General features: G+C 46.5%; 2 protein-coding genes across 13 annotated transcripts in view; both read left to right on the plus strand.

The window, feature by feature from the left end:
* Positions 1-3,882, plus strand: part of CACNA2D2 (calcium voltage-gated channel auxiliary subunit alpha2delta 2) — a 206,011-nt gene extending 202,129 nt beyond the window's left edge. For all 12 annotated transcript variants that reach the window (XM_085864352.1, XM_085864353.1, XM_085864355.1 and 9 more), the window contains one exon: positions 335-3,882. In XM_085864352.1, the coding sequence (XP_085720478.1) occupies positions 335-451 (117 nt within the window). In that variant the 3' untranslated portion in view covers positions 452-3,882. The remainder of the gene's footprint in view (positions 1-334) is intronic.
* A 13,812-nt stretch (positions 3,883-17,694) lies between these two features.
* LOC147008783 (uncharacterized) overlaps positions 17,695-20,000 on the plus strand; it is a 49,204-nt gene continuing 46,898 nt past the window's right edge. Inside the window, exon 1 of the mRNA XM_085863743.1 lies at positions 17,695-18,654. Coding sequence (XP_085719869.1) covers positions 18,229-18,654 — 426 coding nt within the window. The 5' untranslated portion in view covers positions 17,695-18,228. The remainder of the gene's footprint in view (positions 18,655-20,000) is intronic.

Raw genomic sequence — 20,000 nt, forward strand, 5'->3', positions numbered from 1 at the left:
ATACCAGGTGGGGTTAACTCAACCTGTCATCCTTCCGAGGTCGGCAAAATGAGTGCCAGCATGCTGGTATCCTGTGTCGGAGTGGCGACCCGTCCAGGATTGTTCCCGATGGCCAAGGAGACTGCTTAAGCAGCCCCAACGCTCTGCACAGAGTATGGTCCCAATGGATGGATGGATGGAACGTTCAGTTATTGGCTTTTTCTCTACTTTATGACGACCCATTTAACGATACCTCATTCCACACCTGTTCCTGACGCGAGGGATTTGGCCCTTGATGAATCGTGCTTGCAATAAACGCTCCTCCCTCTTACCTTCCCTCTTCTTCTTTACACAGGAGGATGCCAGTGACTGCGGAAAGGGTTCAATGCTGCAGCCGTCAGTCTTTGCACTCTTCATCCTTCCACTGTTCACCCTCTGCCTCCTGGGGCCAGCAGCTCCATACATATCCTGAAACCCTGCCCCATCACCTTCCACAATGCCAGTTTCCCAAAGCCCCTGCATTAACTCTTCTTTGCTAGGAACAAAGCTTTTAACCTTGAGGCGCGATTTGATCCAATTTCTGATGGAGAACATCCCAGGCAGCTGTTTCTTGTGTGTCCTTGGTGTTCTTCTCTTCTGCCTGCCAATGGTGTGAATCCATAATCACAGGGGTGGCCATGTGTTGGTGGGATCGGAGGCCTGGCGATAATGCAAGCAGAAGCGAGATATATCGTGCCTGTTTGCTCGCCTTATTCTGCCACCCGTGACCTTTCTGCTTTCTGCACTCTACAATGATAAAATATAACTCCACATTGGACCAGCCACAGACACCAATCAAGGCATGTTGCCTGGTTGAAGGGGATGAGAAGCTGTAGCTTTGGGGAAAGTGTAGGTCTGCGGTTGCCAATTGAAGAAGAGCATTGTGAACGGAGGATTCGGGTTGAGGGGTGCAAGGTGGGTGAAAGTTTGCTCAAAGATCGAGTGCAGGTTGGGAATACGTGAGATTGCGTTGGGTGTAGGTAAAGACGTGGTGGGCCGATGGAGGAACAGATTAGGGATCACGGTTCAAAGTTTTAAAATGTAGCCATGACATTGATACACAGAGTTTTATAAATTCTGATTCATTTTAGAGGCGAATAAATGTGACGGTTTTCTAACCTTAAACAACATGTATCATATACTGTACCTCCATGCATTCCCGTTAGCGCACATCAGATTGCGTCACATACTTTTTCCCCGCTTCCCTTTCCTCATCGATTGCTTTTGCTTGCGGTTCGGTCTCGGGGATCTTCGCTTTTTTTGGGGGCATGCTTTCACAGCATGTTTTCCCGCACGGTGTAAGCCAACTAACTGCACATCGGAACGACAGCCTGCTTCAGGCCCACCCATCGTGAATTTGTAAACAACCAATAGGAAGGTTTGATAAACTTCTTGTTTTGAGACCTTTGCTCTTTCTCAACACAAGCACGCACTGCATGCACTTTCTATGTTTCTTCCCCTTGAACGTGTTTCCTTTGCCCAATTACCGAATTTCTAGGTTGCTATGATGATGATGATGATGATGTTGCATGTGCCATTCTCTTCTGGGCCCTCTGGTCAATGCCTCGTACGTACAGTGATAGATTTACATCGACATTGTCGGTGACTTCTCCGACAGCTTCTTTTTTTTCGTATACATTTTCGAAGCTCAATGTGTGGTTTCGTCACGCAAAGGCTGATAGACGATTGTTAGGTCTTCCCAGTTGAGGACCTACGAGGCTGACATGACTTTCAAAATATTGATATAATATAATGAACATGGATGGTTTTGATTTTACTCTGGAGGTCCTACTCGTTGGGACTGCAACACTCTTTTTGGAATTTAATGGCTGGCCTTTGAGACGCAATTGAAAGAAAGAGAACAAACAAATTGTAGATCTTGTCCTGGACATTGAAATGTGCCAAAGTAGTCTGGAATGCACAGCCTCTGTTTGAGGTATGAATAACTTGGCATGTTGGAAACTTTCGTGCGAACAAGTCGAGATGAGAAATCCCGCTCCGTGCCGACTCGCACATCTTTCGCGTCACATGGTGCATGCAACTGTGCAAATCCGGCTCGATTTACGTTTCCAAGCTTTTATGACGGTGCCTCGTGGATCCAGGCAGAATGTGCTCCTAATAACACCAACGAGATTCCACTCGAGTCCGAGCCGCTTGCCTCCTCATCGTCACTCCGCTTTGCCCGCTCCATGCTACAAGGACCATGGCATTTCAAAAGTCAATGTTGCACTCAGATTTTACTTGTGAATGTCATGATGGCAAAAAAAAAAGCTTGCCTTTTGTAGATTCCGCTTTCTTTTGTGGAGGATCCGGTTCGGCCATCACTTCATGTCATGATAGATTCTGCCTTTTTTTGTGGGAAGGCCGAGACTATCTTCTGTCTGTGGTTTGAAATCATCCTGCAATTTCCAATCTATTCAAATTTTCCTTCAGATGAATGTTTGCACAGATGTCGCTTCCACCTCATTCAGTTAAACAAGCTCAATGAGTTCGGAAATGGGAAAGAGGCAAACAAGCAACCATCCTCCTTTATGTATCTGGTGCTAGATTAGAGTCCATCTTGGTGTGCACATGAGTGCGGCGTCCTTGAACTGCTTTCCTTTGATTGTCTATTTCGTGCTCCTCTCTCTCTCTGGTGTCTCTAACCCTTTGGACGCAGCTACCCCCTCCCACGGCACTGCCATAAAGAAAGAGAGTTTATTGTTGTTTTCTTTTCCAGATAATGGGCAAATAAACTTTGCACAATCATTTCGATGAAGTCACATCAGAGACCTTTTTTTTTTTTTCCTTTGTGTTGTGAAAGTGTGTGTATCAATAGATTAGCTTATTATCTATCTCCATGCATGGCACCTTGCACATCCTTTCACCACCAACCCGCCTACCTTCATTTGTCGACATTTCCTTATTTGCCCCCATCTTGTGCTTTATCAATCCATCCTTGCATCTCCAAAGCCTTTGCTGCATCACGCAGGACTTGTCGATGCAGGATGCCTTTGTAATGCCACCTGCAATGACATCTGTCCGACTGTGTATTGCACAGACAAGCAAAGCTGAATCTGTTTGGACAGCTACAGTTTAATGGCCTCGTTTCCCAAACAGCCTGTCCATGAGAAATCAGGTCCGTTTGGGCACTCGGGTGTTTGACCATTGGATGCAGTGGCTGCCACAGTTGCCAAATCAGGCAATGACCTAACCAATTGTGCCGCGTTTGAGATACGATAGGTCCCCCCTCCCCCCTCTATCTCCCTTTCTCGTTCATAATAGTCTTTGTGCTCACAAATGAACGTGTTACACCAAGGGCTGACTATTTGCAGGTTAGTCCAAGGCTGACTGTTTGGTGGTTAAATCTGATGGAAACACTGTTTAAAATGTGGTGTAATTGTAATTTTTACTCAAGTTGGTGTTCCACACAACACCTTGTCACAACTATCAGTTCGTCCTTGTGAAATAGGTGTTTGGAGGCACCGGCCAGAGTCATTTTGTGTCCACCTGCTGCAGCAACATTGTGCTCCGATGTCACAGATTGCTGCAGTTAAAAAAAAATTCAAATCCTGATGTAAAAAGCACGCATCACGTTGATCAAGGAACAGTGGTTAGCTTTCACTTTGACTTTCCGAATGGATCTTGTCGGGAAAGTTTTATTTATTTACAAGCTCATTTCCACGTTGCCTCCTCGATGGAGATTGTGACATTTTGTGAGCCTGTGCGTTCGGTGACGCGGGGAAAGTCTGCTGCAAATGCTTTTTGGGTTTGTCTATTTGGTTGTGGATAGAGATTTTGTAAAATGGTACAGTGACTGTGACCGAAAATCTTTTGATGTACTCATTATAAATAAAGGTGTTTATACCCATGGGTTTACATCGATGTGCTGGTTCCATTGCGATTATTTGTGTTCTTGCTGCAGACTGACGTAGAAGGCCAAACAAGCTCGTGGGTTCCACTGCCTAACATGAAGCTCTCTTTTCCGACATGGTGTGTGAACCAGACTTTGATTTCGAACATTGTACAAAAGATGGCTTGAGCTCAGACATACCTCGCTCGCTTGATGATTGATCTCAGACGTGCCTCTCGCAAACTCCGTGGTTGACGAACCGGAACATGAATTGGAACACGAACCTGCAATTTCGCACGACAGTACTTTGGCTCTGAATTTGGCAAATCGTACGTGAAGTCTCGTTCCGAGTGCACATGCACACTCACGGTATAGCATTTGTCTGGCAGTCAAACAAAATTGAAAATCATTCCAAACGGGAAACTTACTGTTTTTAGGGACGTCATAAAAGGCACAAACTGGCATGAATAACTAATATGACGTGTTGTTGTTGTTGTTGATTAGCCCAGGCCAGGTCCCTTCTGTTCAAACAGACCTACAGCATGGAAATAGCCCATCGACCTCCCAGGAGTGACCCAGCGATCCCTCGCATATAATATGTTGTGTGTGCTCAAAGTGAACACCATCAGACCTGGGAAGTAATTTCTCTGTGTTGTCGATGGGTGGGGGTTTAGTGCTCAGGAGAGTGTTTGGACCCAGATTACTTATTGCATATATGGTGATGTAGGTATGGATGTGTTTTTATCCCCCGCCGCGTGGCGGAAGGGGGATATTGTTGTCACCCGGGTTGTCCATCCGTCCGGCTGTCCGTCCGTCCGTCTGTCCGGGCGTCAACATTTATAGCTGTGAGTGCGATAACTCATAAACTGTTCGCCATATCGATTTGAAATTTGGGTCACACATGTACCACCTGAAAAGGAAGAACCCTATTGATTTTGGGTGTGGCCGGATCCAAGATGGCCGACTGGGGCGGCCATCTTGAAAAAAATGTTTAAATGGCGGGGGATTCCCCATCTCTGATGGGTATATTTGTGGTTGTTGTTGATCGGTGAGGGGATGTTTTATTGGATGTCTTTGTGGTGTAGTCTTAACTCTTAATGTATATGTGGGTGTGTAGGTGGTTGGACTTGTTGTGGCACTGATGAATAAGTTTGGCATTTGCCTTTGTTCGGAACTGTGCACCCCTCGTGTCCATGTAGTCTTTGATGATTTTTTTTAGCATTTTTACCTGTGTGTGTCGGTGCTCGATAGGTGTTGTTAATGTGCAACCTGTGATGATGTGAAGGGGGTTGTTTTGTACGGTCTGCAGGGTGTTGAGATGTGTGTTTGATAGGCTGGAGGCCCAAGATGGGCTGGCGTTGTTAATGACTGATCTCATGTACTGTTTGTATTGTTACTGATGGTTATTTGTGGTGTCAGAAGTTGGTGCCTGTGAGTGCCCAAAGTGTGTTCATCTTGGGTGTGAATGTTTTTTTTTCATGTTTGTGATGTCTTCTGAGAATGACATGGATGTGTTTAAAATTACGTCGAGTATTTTTGTTTGGTGTGTGTGTGTGGGATAGGGATGTGGTTTAGTGTGATGTGTGGTGCAGCGCTATGTTCCTTAGTGTAATTTGTTAAAATGAGTGAGTGTTGATTTTGAGGAATCTACTTTCAGTCTGTTGATGGTGAGCCAGGTTTGTAAGGTGCTGAGGAAGGGTTGAAGTTGTGCTTTGGTGGTGGTGATGTTGCTAGGAGTCGAGGTAATGGTTATATCGTCCGCATACGAAGCTATTTGTATGTTCTCGGGTGGTGTGGAATGTCCTGAATGAACAGATTAGAGTGTGGGGGATCTTGTGTGTGATGATTTGGCATTAAAATTTTGTATGACTATGATAGGTAGTTGGCAATCCAGTGTTTGTGTTGAGTATTGTGGATGTGAGTAAGACTTTTGGGAGTGTGTTAAACACTTTGCTGATCTATACTGTCATGAGAATCATGTGTTTTGGTGGTTTTATATTGTTGAAGCCTTCACAGGTGTTTTGTGTGAGGGGAGTGGTAGTGGAGTGGTTTGTTGTGAATCGGTGTTGGGTGTGTGAGAGAGGGATGTGAGGGTTTGTGAGTGTGAGTATTAGGTGTTCTGTAACTTTGGAGGGTGTGCAAAGTAATGTGATCGGTCTGTAGGAAGTTGCTTTGGTGGGTTCATTGATTGGTTATGATTTTGTCTCGTTTTTTTGAGTGTTGGTACGAGAAGTCGTTAATATTTGTGAGTGCTGATATGCCGTGTGGTCCAAGGTGTTTTAAATTTAAATTAGAGATGTTGTCAGGGCCGGTATCCTGTGAGTTGACGTTTTTTGTTGTTTGTGTGGGAGTGAATGGCGTTGATGACGGTGTTGAGTTGGTAGCTGAGTTTACGTCTTGTAATACTACTTTCCTCTTTTCTGGTTCCAACATGACTTGTGTTTGTGTGGTGGTCTATGAGGATGTTAGTGTGTTGTTTGTCTGATGTTATGTTGGCTGTGATAGTTATGAGGATGATATTGCCGCTGTTGGAGTTAGTGATGCCGTTTATGGTTTTGTACGTAAGTGTTTGCTATTGGTTGAGTGGTCTCGTGTGTGGAGAACGGAGCGACAGTTTTGTGTTGTTTTTTCTCACGATTATTTTGTTGTTGTTTCTGTGTTTTGTGTTTGAATTCTTTGTGGTGCTTTGGGTGTTTGTTTGTTGTGTTTTAGATTGTCTCGTTGTTTGATGAGGTGTGCGGTTTCTGGCATGTAGTTGGGGTTGTAATCTTGATGTTGCCCTGTGGAAAGCATTTGGTAGCTGCGGTTGTGATGATTGTATTGAACCATTGGATGTGGGTTTGAATGTTGGTGGTGATGGTGGTGTTGAGTTGTTCGAATTCTTCAGTCAGCCCTATCGTGTTTAAAATTGTCTCGTATTGTTTTTTTGTAATTGATGAAAATTTTTGTTTTTTTGTAATTGATGAAAAATTTGGTTTTTTTGTAATTGATGAAAAATTTTGTTTTTTTGTAATTGATGAAAAATTTGTTTTTTTTGTAATTGATGAATATTTTTTTTTTTTTGTAATTGATGAAAAATTGTTTTTTTGTAATTGATGAAAAATTTGTTTTTTTGTAATTGATGAATTTTTTTTTTTTTTGTAATTGATGAAAAATTTTGTTTTTTTGTAATTGATGAAAAATTTGTTTTTTTGTAATTGATGAATATTTTGTTTTTTTTGTTTACGTTGAGGTCTATAGCTGTGTTTATGGTAATGATGACGGGTAAGTGATCTGAAGGGAGTTGTTGTACTGTTCTTCACGTGGTTGTGGTGGAAAGTGATTGAGAGCAGAATGTTATGTCTGGTAATGAGTTGGTGTGTGTGTGTGTGTGTGTGTGTGTGTGTGTGTGTGTGTGTGTGTGTGTGTGTGTGTGTGTGTGTGTGTGTGTGTGTGTGTGTGTGTGTGTGTGTGTGTGTGTGTGTGTGTGTGTGTCAGAATCATGAAGTGTGAATAACGATTTTAGTTGTGTGGTCATGGTTTGGCCTCTTGTGTTTGTTTGGTGAGAGGTGTACCAAGCCGTGTCGTTGTTGTTGAAGTTGCCTCCGATGATGGTGTTTGGAAGGGAGTCGAGATGCTGTAGTTCTGGTGAGTATTTGGTCGGTACAGTGGCGGATGTGTCTGGTGGTGTGTAAATGTTTATGATGTTTGTGTGTTCTTTGTTACCAGTTTTAATTTCTAAAACTTGAAGTTCGAGTATGTTGCCGGGTGGTAGAAGTGCTTTTGTATCTTGAGTGATATATGTGTGTCTATTTGACTTGTGTATGTATGTGATGAGGTCCCCCCCCCTCTTTCCCCCCACCTCTAACGTCCAGTCTGTCTGTGTGTACCGGTGTATAGGTGGGAATGGTCAGTGTTTTGTTTTTCTGGTGTAATTTGGTTTATTGTATGATTGCTAATGGTTAGGTGAATGTTGTTTGTGAGAGTTGGGTGTTTAAGTTGCATGGCTTTGCTGATGAGGTCACCTGTGTTGTATTGGAAGATATTCAGGTTATGTGTGCATTTTTGGGGTTGAGGTGGTTGATTGTGAGCAGGTGGTGGTGGTGTATGGGTTGAAGTGATGAGGGCGGTGGTGATATGTTGGGACCTGTGTAGGTGTGTCATTATTTGAGTCTGAGCTTGGAATCAGCCAAAAGCTGCTGCCACAGGTCCATCTTTGTGTGTAGTCTGATTGTTTACTGAGAGCGATACAGACCAGATGGAACCATTCTCCGCACTTCGTGTAGCGGACGGAACCCTCTCTAACCCTGGAGCTGGTGATGCAAATTTTACTTGTTGGGCAAATGTATATTATGGTGGGCCCTGGGTTAAGTTCTATGTCTCTGGCTAGGAGGAGGCGAGACAGGACTGACAGAGGAAGTTCGCTCCACAAAGAGGAAAAAAACTGTTTGTTGCTGATTTTATATATTGCTACGGCCGCAGCCGGGATAACTCCGAAAGGTCGCCGTGTCCATCAAAAGACCACGGACGCCATCTACAACACTCACCTCTGGCCAGATTTTCGTGCCCAGCGTCGGTTTACCTTATCTTTGAGATGAAGCAGATGCGGAACCGTGCTGGTGGCATGTAATGAATATTAATTGGCCGAGCGAACCAGCATTACACGCCGCACCCTATCGTCAATCAGACAGATTAATCACTTGGACCAATTGCCTCAGGAGCGCGATCTCGGATAAAACCCAAGCAGGATAGGTCAAGACACCATATCAATACTTAAAGAACATTTATTCAACAAACAGCATTTAGTGGGAGAAATGTTGGTTGGGAAATTCAAATGGGGAAATGGCAGGAAAACTAAGGATGGGCAAGGCAAGCAATTTCACACTATTTACAGGCACGTATACATTCCCTTTATCCCCTACGGCCTACGCGATATACTCGCCATCGGATGCCTTAAAACAATTACTTAGTACTTCTAAACAAAAGGCGCCAGATACCTGAAGAACTGAGAGAGAGAGAGAGAGAGAGAGAGAGAGAGAGACAGAGAGAGAGGCAGAGAGAGAGGCAGAGAGAGAGGCAGAGAGAGAGGCAGAGAGAGAGGCAGAGAGAGAGGCAGAGAGAGAGGCAGAGAGAGAGGCAGAGAGAGAGGCAGAGAGAGAGGCAGAGAGAGAGGCAGAGAGAGAGGCAGAGAGAGAGAGAGAGCAGGAAGAGGAAGAAGAAATTGTAATGGTAAGAAAGAATCGGTGTGGAGTCCCGGACGCACCTTTTACAACCTGGCAGGAATGGTGGCTGTCCGATGGTTCTGGATCTCGGCTCGCCTCCCGCACGCACTCTCCCGGGTCTCTCGCTCTGCTCCGTTCCCATCCCGTGGTCTGAGGATGCTCGATCGTCTTGGGCTGGCTCGATGGAATGCACAGCTGAGCGAGAATATCAGTCGGTGTGGCGAGGCAAGGTGAACAGCGCTGGTATAAGTGGGTGGTATAGCTACAGCTAGACTATGTTGAAGGTGCGCCGGGATCGGTGTGTCGCCCATGTGTGTATTTATAATTTCAAAATCCTTACTATAATTCGTAGATCGGTGTTTGTTTATGAGTCGCACCACTACAGTTCTGGGCGGATTACATCCAGACTTGCTGCATAGGATCAACATGACCCCGATTCATGTATAGGGGTATTTTTATCTTTGCCGGTGGTCTTGGGGGGGGGGGGGTAAGGGGGGAGACGTAAATTCTCCATGTAAATGTGTATGGTGTAGCGCCGCCTCCAGGTAGGGGAGAGTATTACAAGACTCCATCATTTACAGTACAGTATTCCTGTCCCCACGTTTTCCAGTACAGTGAGGTGTTTTTAATTATAAGCAGTAGGTATGTTTTTGTTTCATGCATGTAACCCAGGTTATTTATTTTGCCTATACAGAGCTATCAGTTGCCAATGCACTGCCCAAATAAAGGTACGCGTCAGAAGAACGTGTTGCATGCTTGGAACAAGATCGCCCGTCGGACGGGTACTCCACTAGTAATTGTAATTTACAAAATGAACTCTTATTATGAAATTTTATGTGTTTTGTTATATTTCAATTTTGTTAGTATGACAACTTGAAGCATGAAATAAACTGAAACTGAAACTGAAACCAAGAGTGCAACACAATTAAATATTTTTAAGTCCATGAAAAAAACTTAAATTGATAGATCAGTTTAAACTTTTCCTGTCACTGAGGATGGGTACTCTTGCTTGTATGTGATATGTGTGAGTGCGTTGATTTGAGTGGTTGTTGTTTTTGTTGTTGCCCTAATCAGTTCTGCTCAAACCGCGGCACGAAGATGGCCGATCAATCTTCCAGGAGCGACCCAGAGATCCCTCACATCTCTGATGTTATGTTCTAAGTGGACCCAGGACCGTGCAGTCTTCCATCCCATAATGTGTCTTATGTATGGGGCGGCCTGGCAGAGGTTGCAGGTGTCGTCAGTCGTGACGTCGAGTCTGTGTTTGTAGTGTAAGAGTGGTGGGTGGTGTCCACGGTGGAGGTGTGCTAGGTGAACATGATCAGACTTGGAGAGTAATTGGTCTGTGTCGTGGATGGGTGGGGGTTTACTGTCCAGGATACTGGTTGGGCCGAGTTTGCTGAATGCTTTTATGGTGATGTGGGTGTGGATGTGTTTTTTGTAGTTTGCATTGTTTATTGGGGGGGGGGTATTTTGGAGGATGTCGCTATAGTGTATTTGTGGTGCCACTTTAATGAGTCTCGGGGCCTGTGGGTGTTTGTACATGCAGTGGCAAGGGTGATTAAGGTTGGCACTTGCCTTTGTAAGGAACTGTGCACCCCTCATGTCCATGTCGTCTTTGATGTTTAGCATTTTCACCTCTATTTGAGTGCTTGTGTGTGAGTGTGTGAGGGCTTTGTGTGGAAGATGACGGAGTGGTTCAGTCCATGGGGACCAATTCGCACTCTGACAGTAAACGCGCTGTCCTGACGAAGCTCGGTAGCCAGGAGGCATGGGGAATATTTGTCCCTGGAATATAATGAGTTAAATAAGGTGGTGTAAAAGACAGTGCATCAACGGCGGTAAACTCCGAATAAATTGTGTTTTATTTTTCTGCAGCCTTTAAAACTTTTATTTTATTTCATTATATTGTTGCGGGCCGGCGGGGTCGGGTGAGAAGACCACTAGGTGGGGGAAGCTACGTCGATTCCCACAAGACTCCCTGGAATTGTAGGCCGTCGCTCATGGATAATTCCGTGATGCGGGGGGTCGCTTAACCGACTGTGGAAGCCAATAACTCAACCACATGACCGAGGGTCCTCCCGTCTATGGAATTGGGTTACCTAATTAACCACGTGGTTTGATTACCGGGGAACCACGCCCTTGGTATACGTGTCCGAACCGCCTTGTCCGAACCAGATCGGATCACCTCTCCGGATCGGGTGCAGCCGAGCAACACTGCCAAGGACGTACCGGCTAGAAGGAACGGATCGTTGGGAATAAAGACCCGGCTAAACTTAGATTCGAACCATGCTGGACCAATGAGAGAAAAGACAAAGGCGAGCTGGGAACATTCCTAATGACAATTATTTATTAACAGCAAGCGAGGAAAAGCATGTGGTACGACAAAGATTTATTGGGTATGTCACGCAGGGATAGAGGAGAGAGGTGTGCGGTGCGACAATAATACAAGCAACTTATGAAAGCAGACACAGTGCAGACTTGACGCGAGATTAATAAGAGTAACAACAATAAGGATCTTCTCCAGGCTTACTTAACAGACAGGCGCCAGCACACTCGGCCACCCACAGAAAAAGAAACCAAATGTGAAGGGAATTTTGCACCCAGGAAGGGAGGGGAGTTGAGGTTATAGCTTTCGGTAACTGGGCGTTTCAGGGGGGGGGGGTGGTGCGGTGGTGGTGCGGGTGGTGGTGCTCCGTGGTGCGGTACCTGACAATAGTTGCGTTGTTCTGGCCACAGCTGCACGTGTGGAGATCGTGTTCCAAAGGAGAAGCTTGAGTGGAAAAGGGCAGAGTCCAGAGGCCGAGGGTGGAGCAGTAGGCGGAACAAGACAGGAGGCGAATCATCGAGGCGAGACGTGGGCGGAGTCGAGAAGCAGGAACACTCCGCGTGAAAACACCCACACCGAACACAACACTTCTCAACACCAGCCCAACACGGAGGATTTCTCCGTGTTTTATAGAGCTCGGGGGAGGGGCCATGCTGAATCCAACGTCATCGCCAGAGTCGGCGTTCTGACTGGCCCCGGTCCCTCATGTGGTCCGCCAGCCTGGGCTGGGTTTCGGGCAGACGCCGGTACATTCTGCCCACTTGGGTGCTAAAGCGTACGTGACTCGCCGCACATGTCTGGTTTCAGGTAGACTGTGGAAGTTCAAAGCGCTTCCTCCAACCTTGCTCCTCCCTCCAACCGCTGGCTTTGCTCCTTGCTCTTCTCCCCAGGCAACGCTCTGCCCCTTGGGAGGCGTCTATAGCTCTGCCCCTCTCTCCCTCTGGCAAAGTCTCCTAGCGCTCCTGGTCGATGTTTACAAAGAGGTTCTACGCACAATTTCCTTAACCATTATCCCTAACTAATTATTACCACGCACCACCCCTGTATGGTGCACATACAAACAAGACATCCTAAAGCTGATGTGTCTGTACTTATTACATCAAGATGAGCTAACTACCCGTACACGGAGCATGCTATTCCATACATTTCTATCTGGTCTTTGGGGAATATCCACCCGCCCCACCCCCCACCAAACGTAACAATACCGTGCTCTGTCGCAAACGCTGTCACTGGTAAGTTAGTGATGGTACTCGTATCGTTATATATTTATAATTTGAGTTCAGACTAAAATCTCAATTACTTCGTTGTATAAAAACTGTAATGTTATATGAAGCGACGTTATTTGGATATGATTTTCCCATCTGCAGTACATAGTGTGATCATGTGATAATAGGGGGGGGGTGGGGGGGATGCGTCACAAAGGAGAGAAAAATATCTTGGTCACCCTAACTTAACTAAACCTTCATTTAAGTACATATTAAGCCTGGTGTTGGCTTAGTGGTTAGGGTGGCGGCTTGGGATCCTTGGGTCCTGAGTTCAAGCCCCGTTGGCCGCTGAATTAATATACACCAGGAGGTGGACTCAGCCTGTCATCCTTCCGAGGTCGGCAAAATGAGTACCAGTGTACCGGTAAGGGGGACTACCTCTGTACCTACCTCCTCACTACCTCTGTACGTAGTGCTATCTGCGATGCCCAATGACGTCGTCCTGTAGTGCTCATACCTAATATGTACACACTTGGGAACCTTCCTCCATTGGCACGATGTTTGATGTTGTGACAACCTCTTATAACGCTATTTTCACAAACTGCCAAGTACAAATACATATCAGCAGAGTCAATGTGTGGCCATGAATTGAGATTGTCAATCGCAATATCTCGTAGATGCTTCGAAGGACACCTTTCTTGCCAAATTTTGATGTGGAACTGAGTATAGACGCAACTCTTGTATTATTGGAATCATGGACGACTCTGTGACGTAATAGATGAAACTGTGATTAATCTTTTTTACTTCTCCTGCTTCCGCATGTTCCGCACCATGGAGTGGAAATATAGGACCTCCGGTTCATAGCCGTGTCTGGCATTGTCAGCTTTGTTCTTTCATGAACAACCACGGCACAACAGAGACGTGCATGCCAAAGAAAATTGGTGAGCAACCTACAATGGCCGAGATGTGGAACCTCGAGCAGGCTGGCGGCTCCTTGGACGTTTGACGGCATTCTCCGACATGGTGGCAGCACAACAGAGCCGTCATGACGAAGAGATACGTCTGTTGCGTGAGGCATTGCTCTCACGTCCTCAACCGCCTCGACCATCGTCCAAGAGCTCAATACCTCATCCACCCGTGCTCAACGAGAACATTTCATTGCGAGAGTTCAACTCCTGGAGGAAGCAATGGAATGATTACGCACTCGTCGTTCGCCTGACAGACATGGCGGTGGAAGAACAACTCGCCACCCTCAGAAACTGTTTGCGCATCCTGGTGAGATCCGTGCTGAAGAACGCTGTGGAATTGACTGGCGACACTACTGTTGATGAAGTGATCACCGCCATCCACGCAAACTTGCAGGCACAGCGTCATCAGATTCACAATCTGGTGGAGTTTCTCGAGTGCAAGCAGGAGGACGGTGAGACGTTTGACTCATTCCTTTGTGCACTCCAGGAAATCTCAGCGAACTGTGACCTTGACAAGATGACGGTCAATCGCCATTTCATCATCCAGATTATCACCAGGATTCCCGATCCGGACATCCATCGGAAACTGCTTGCAAAGCCGGACCTCGACTTTAAAACAGCAGTTGTTTCATGCCGACAAGAGAAGGCAGGTAAAAAGGCTGACGTGATGGTTTCTGGAACTCATGGGACTAACCTGAAATCTGTCGCCAAGACAGCACCCCGAATCAGTAAGCCAGCGGTACATCGACCTACATGTGACAGCCATCATTGTGGCAGGTGTGATGGCAATCCACACTCTGACATGACCAAGTGCCTTACAAAAGGCAACAAGTGTCAGAAATGCGGTATTTCTGGACATTTTGGAAAAGTGTGCTGGAAATCCAGAGCCACAGGGACAACAACGTCCAAATCAGCCATTCGTCACTTGGTACTGGAAGCAGGTACCACTCAGGTTAATCTGGACAGCACACCATGTATTCAGATTGATGTCTCAGATTTGACGACACCCTCTCGGAAAAGTGACCTTTCTGCCCGATACTGGTGTGAAAGTCACGGTTATTGGTCCTAGGCGTCTGAAGCTGCTGAATATCGACATAGATAATCTGGACGATGTATCTGATGATGTGAGAGTTACCGGTGCAGACGGTGCCTCAATGCGGTGCATAGGAACAATCCACACGATCCTTCATAGATGTGGTGAGTCAACGTCGGAGATGATGTGCATGTGCAACGGTGTGCAGACGGCATGTTTAGCTTATCAGCGCCTACAAGACCTACATTGGTGTTTATGCGAGAAGCTGACAACCGGTACAACCACGCATTCGGTATGGGTACTGGACGTCAATCCAGATACTGACCCATCGCCGGAGCGACGGAAACCAGGTCACGGCAGACCTTGTGGCTGAATTCAGCAATATGTTCGATGCCACCATCCCACAACTGATGAACAGCACACCGATGATCATTAATCTCCGCAACAATGCAGTGCCATTCCAGCTACAAAGGGCACTGCCGATCCAACTCGCCTGGAGAGACCAGGTAAAATCCGAGATGGATAGCATGAACAAAAAAGGCATCATTGCACCGATGGGCAGTGATCCATCAGAGTGGTGCCATCCCTTCGTCATCACACCCAAGACCAACGGGAAGATTTGGATGTGTGTCGATTTCCATCATCTTAAAAACCGTCATGTCGAGCAACACATACATCCTATGACAACGCCAGCAGAAGCAATTTCACACGTCTCCACTTCCAGATTCTTTCGAACAGCTGACGCCACCCACGGTAACTGGCAAACCACCCTCGAGGAAAAGAGCCTTCTCACCACAGTCTTCATCACACCATGGGGTAGATACAAATACCTACGGGCTCCCATGGGATTAAATATTGGTGGTAACTAATATTGCTACCGTGGTGGCATCGCACTGGACGCTCTACGCAACACTAAAAATGGTCCATGACATCCACATGTTTGAAAATTCCTTCCCCAAATATGTACAGCAGGTACGACAGTTCTTGATGCCCTGTTGCATGCACAGGATCACATTGAATCCTGAGAAATTAGAGATTGCTCAGGTGAAGTTCTGCAGATATGTTGGACGGAGGGAATGGTATTGCTTCAGATCCTAATAAGCTGAACGTGATCGCAGATTTCCCGACTCCAGCCAACATCACCGATCTTCGCTCATTTCTCGGCATGGTTCACCAGCTGGACAATTTTGTGGCAGACATTGCCAGTCCATCGGAACCGCTACGTGGACTGCTCAAGAAAGGATCTGTCTTCAACTGGACTGCTGATCATGACAAGGCATTCGACGCCATTAAAAAAACATTATTGTGTCACCACCAATCATGGCCCATTTTGATCAAAAGTTACCCACCGTGCTTCAAACAGATGCATCTCGGTCACATGGCCTCGGTTTTTCTCTGTTGCTGGTCCAGTGTGGATCACGTCACCTTTCAGACACGGAATACAGGTATGCCATGATTGAACTCGAAGCATTGGCCGTAGCTTGGGCCACATCGAAGTGTAAGCAGTACCTCAGAGGACATTGGTCGTTCAACCTTGTTGTGGACCATAGACCCCTGGCGCCTATCTTCAACTTGTATACATTGGACGCCATTGAGAACCCTTGCCTGCAGCGTATTGTGGGAAAACTGACACCATACAACTTCACCACCACTTGGTGGAGTAGTATGGAACATGCACTTCACGTCATCCAATGGAAGAACCACAACCCCAGGATCCTTTGGCAGAAATGGAGTTTTCCATTCATCACATTGTCGCCTCCGCTACACAACAAATTGATGATCCTTCATCTGGGGATCCCTTTTGAGATCCCATTCTCGAGAAGCTATGGGACGTTGCTCGCAACGAGGTCACCGATCATCTTCTTGTGCAAACTGTCACCCTCCAACGGTTTCCCCTCCTACAAAGGAGCCATTGGCCCTCGTGTTCATGACTGACCCGTTCTTGTGCCAAATTCCAAGAGAGGCAGCCTTCACAGCAAGGGGAACCTCTGATGAGGGATCCGTCACCGACGTGCGTTTCAGGATGTATCCTTGATTATCTTGTGGTCACCAATCGCTTGTTGAGCTGGCCTTGTGTGTGCCCGTTTAACACACGTGCCACAACACGTTTGCTCATTGGCGCTTTACGTGATTTCTTTGTAGACCTCGGTGTTCCTGTGGGATTGGGCACTGATGGTGGTCCACAATTCTCTTCACGGGAATTTGCCTGATTTCTTGACCGTTGGTGTATAACTATTACCCATCATCACCATATTGGCTGAGATCAGACGGACACGCAGTCGGCCATGAAATCTATAAAAACGTGAATTGCCAAGACGACCAAAAATGGTGACACTGACGATGATGATGAATTCTGTCTCGGACTGCTGGGGTTGTGTACCACTCCACGTGTTGGCTGCGGTTCACCTGCCCATCTTGTATTTGGTAAAACTAGACGTACTGCTGTACCAAGTCACCGCCACGCATTTGCACCTGAGTGGCAGACAGCAGTAGATGAGGACGAACAGACAGCATCAACAATCCGTCACAGCAGGCTAAAGTGGCATTATGATAAACGTGCTAAGCATTTGAAACCTCTCGCTATTGGTTCAGAGGTCATTGTTCAAAATCCCATCAATAGGAAATGGGATACTGTTGGGAAAGTAGTGGGAAAGGGACACACCGGGTGGGGTTACCTTATCAAAACTGCTTCTGCTCGAGTTATGTGGAGGAACTGACATTCCCTCTGCATTTATTACCCTCCTGCCTCTGTTGACCAAGACAATGGTCCACCGAGGAATGCAAATAGAGATGTCACCCCACCACCGAGACGTATGCCTGGTGTTGGCTTAATGGCGAGAGTGGTTGGCTTGGGAACCTCGGGTCCTGAGTTAAAATCCTGCTTGGCTGTTTAATTAATACTAGGTGGGGTTGACTCGGCTCGTCATCCTTCTGAGGTTTACAAAATGAGTACCAGCTTGCTAGTATCCTGTGTTGCAGTGGTAACCCGTCCAGGATTGTGTCGAGTAACCCAGGAGACTGCTGAGGCAGCACCGACGCTCTGCAAAGACTATAGTCCCAGTGGATGGATGGAAGGACCGAGGCGTAGTGGGAGGTCAAGAAAAATACCATTTCGAGTAGATTTGTGAAGTTGTACTCCAAATTAGAATTACCTATGACGTCATGTGTAATCTGGTGCAAGGGAGGTGTGGTAGGGAACTGAGTGTAGACCCACCCATCTCTTGTATTATGAGAATAATGGGCTCCTCTGTGACGTCATAGGTTAAGCTGTGATTCTTCTTCTTTACATCCGCTTCTGCATGTGCGGCGGCCCCATGGAGTGGAAATAAAGGACCTCCGGTTTCCATCGGAGTACTTGCTTGAGCGCTTTGAATTAAGCAAGCCACTTGTTAACGGACCACACCCACTTGGCTGTTTCCATTTGACGCATACGTTTCGCACGGTTACCATCACCCCTGTTATTCAAAGTTCACGAACAAAGTGTGTTGGCCACTCGGAAACGCAAAGAATGAATTGAAAAGACGCTTCGTGTGTCCTTTTTATCAAGACCGCGTGGGGTAAAAGGTGTTCTACGAGCTCCCTCAGTTTAAAGCAGTTCTTAACGGTGTGCGGAACTCTGAAACATTTTAAGAAACCCAACGAATGCACTACTCGGCTTCCTTTGTGATGCAAGAGCTTTATGACGTCACAATGCATGCAGTTGCGCTTTCTTCAAAACGTCAAGAGGGGTTTGTGCACCGCACTCGATTGATAATGCTGGATGAGCACGTTATCCACGAGCTTCTGGAGCGTGCCATCAGTGCCGCACAGCCCGGAGACGTTAGCTTCTCGGCACTACGGGACCTCCTGGAGATCCTCCTGCAGAGATCGTCCACGTTGCCACACGGATCGGAGGCAGGGGCCATTGAAGGAGCACGAGTTGCGGCCGTGGCTTCCGCCGAGCATGTCAAAAGCATTACAGAAACGGTGGACATCCAATCCACTGGGAAAGATGCTGACTCGTGGACGGTAAAGAAACTTCACCATCTCGAGCAAAAAGTCCATCAACTCGAGGGAGGAACGCAACAGGTGTGGAGGATACATAATCTTCACCTGCATGGGACTGGTTCACTTCAAGTTAAGCTGCGTGATTCCGCACTCTGTTGATTTTACAGTCGTAAGACATTTGACATGCCAAATATTGAAATAAATAACGAGAACGTTGCTTGTGGATTACAAGGTCTTGCTTTTTTAGCTCATCGAGAACGTTGTTCTGGGGAGCATATTGGATGGCGCGTCGTCTGTCCATCCGTACGTCCGTCCACAAATACTTTTAACTTCTTCTCTGAAACTACACGTCGGATTTCGATGAAACTTGACCACAACCTTCATCACCCGTGATATACCAAAGTTTGTTTATGGCATTAAAAAGAAATCCATAGGTATTTACTTTCTTCTCCATTATATATTTTGTGGATCATCCATGCCTACCAGTGATTCCCTGGTTATCTCATCCAACCACTACCAGGTGAGCACCCAGGGGTGTTGCATACATAGTCAAGACTCGTGGAAGAGCTAGTATTAGTATGCAGAACGGATCAGGGCCGTAACAGGACAAAAGGAACAGTTGAGAGAGGGGAAACACAAACAACAGAGTTGAAGGTCAAGATAGAGGCAGACTTGGACCAACAATGGTCTGGGGAGGAATGAGCAGCAGAAAGGATGCAGAGGGTGGACAATATGGACACAGAAGGAAACTCTCAGGACAGGGAAACTGGAAATTTGGAAGGAGGAGGGATCGGGGTCGGGGTTATCGAGGGTAGAAAAGATCATGGTTTTGTATTGGGGATGATCTGAGATGGTGGGGAACAGCTGTCTTCGAGACCTGGAGGGAAGAGTGAGATTGAAGAGGATGTGGAAGTTGGTGTCACAGGTAGGAAAAAAAAGAGGAACGAATGAGTGGAGATGAGCAGTGATCCTGGATTTAGTTCAGGTAGTTTCATGAGAGGGGAGTTGATGGTGGACCGTGTGTGTCCTCCATCCAGAAACCTTGGGGGAAGGGGTAGGTAGATAGTTCAGGTGTGCCAAGGAAGGACTTTGTATAACAGAGGATGACTAGTCAGTAGTTGGCTTTGAACGCCAACTATGAAATGTGATTTGTCCAATAAAGATCATAACTGATAGTGAAACCCAAGAGTTTGAATGACCGAACTTCCTCAAGAAAATTGTTTAGAAAGTGGGGAAGGGGGGGGGGTGTTCTGGACGGTCCTTTCGGAGAGAGATAGTGAGCCTATGAGATCTGTCAAGATTGAAAGACATATTCCAAGTATTTTACCAGCTTGTGATTTTTCAAGGTCTGAGTAGAGAGCAAAGGCTGCAGCCCACCTATCTGAAGGATGAGGGATGGCACAGCAGGGGGTGCAGTCATCAGCAAA

Source organism: Eptatretus burgeri, chromosome 18 (assembly GCF_056783735.1).
Source record: "Eptatretus burgeri isolate ZD-2024b chromosome 18, Ebu_testis_v1, whole genome shotgun sequence".
NCBI classification, from domain to species: domain Eukaryota; kingdom Metazoa; phylum Chordata; class Myxini; order Myxiniformes; family Myxinidae; genus Eptatretus; species Eptatretus burgeri.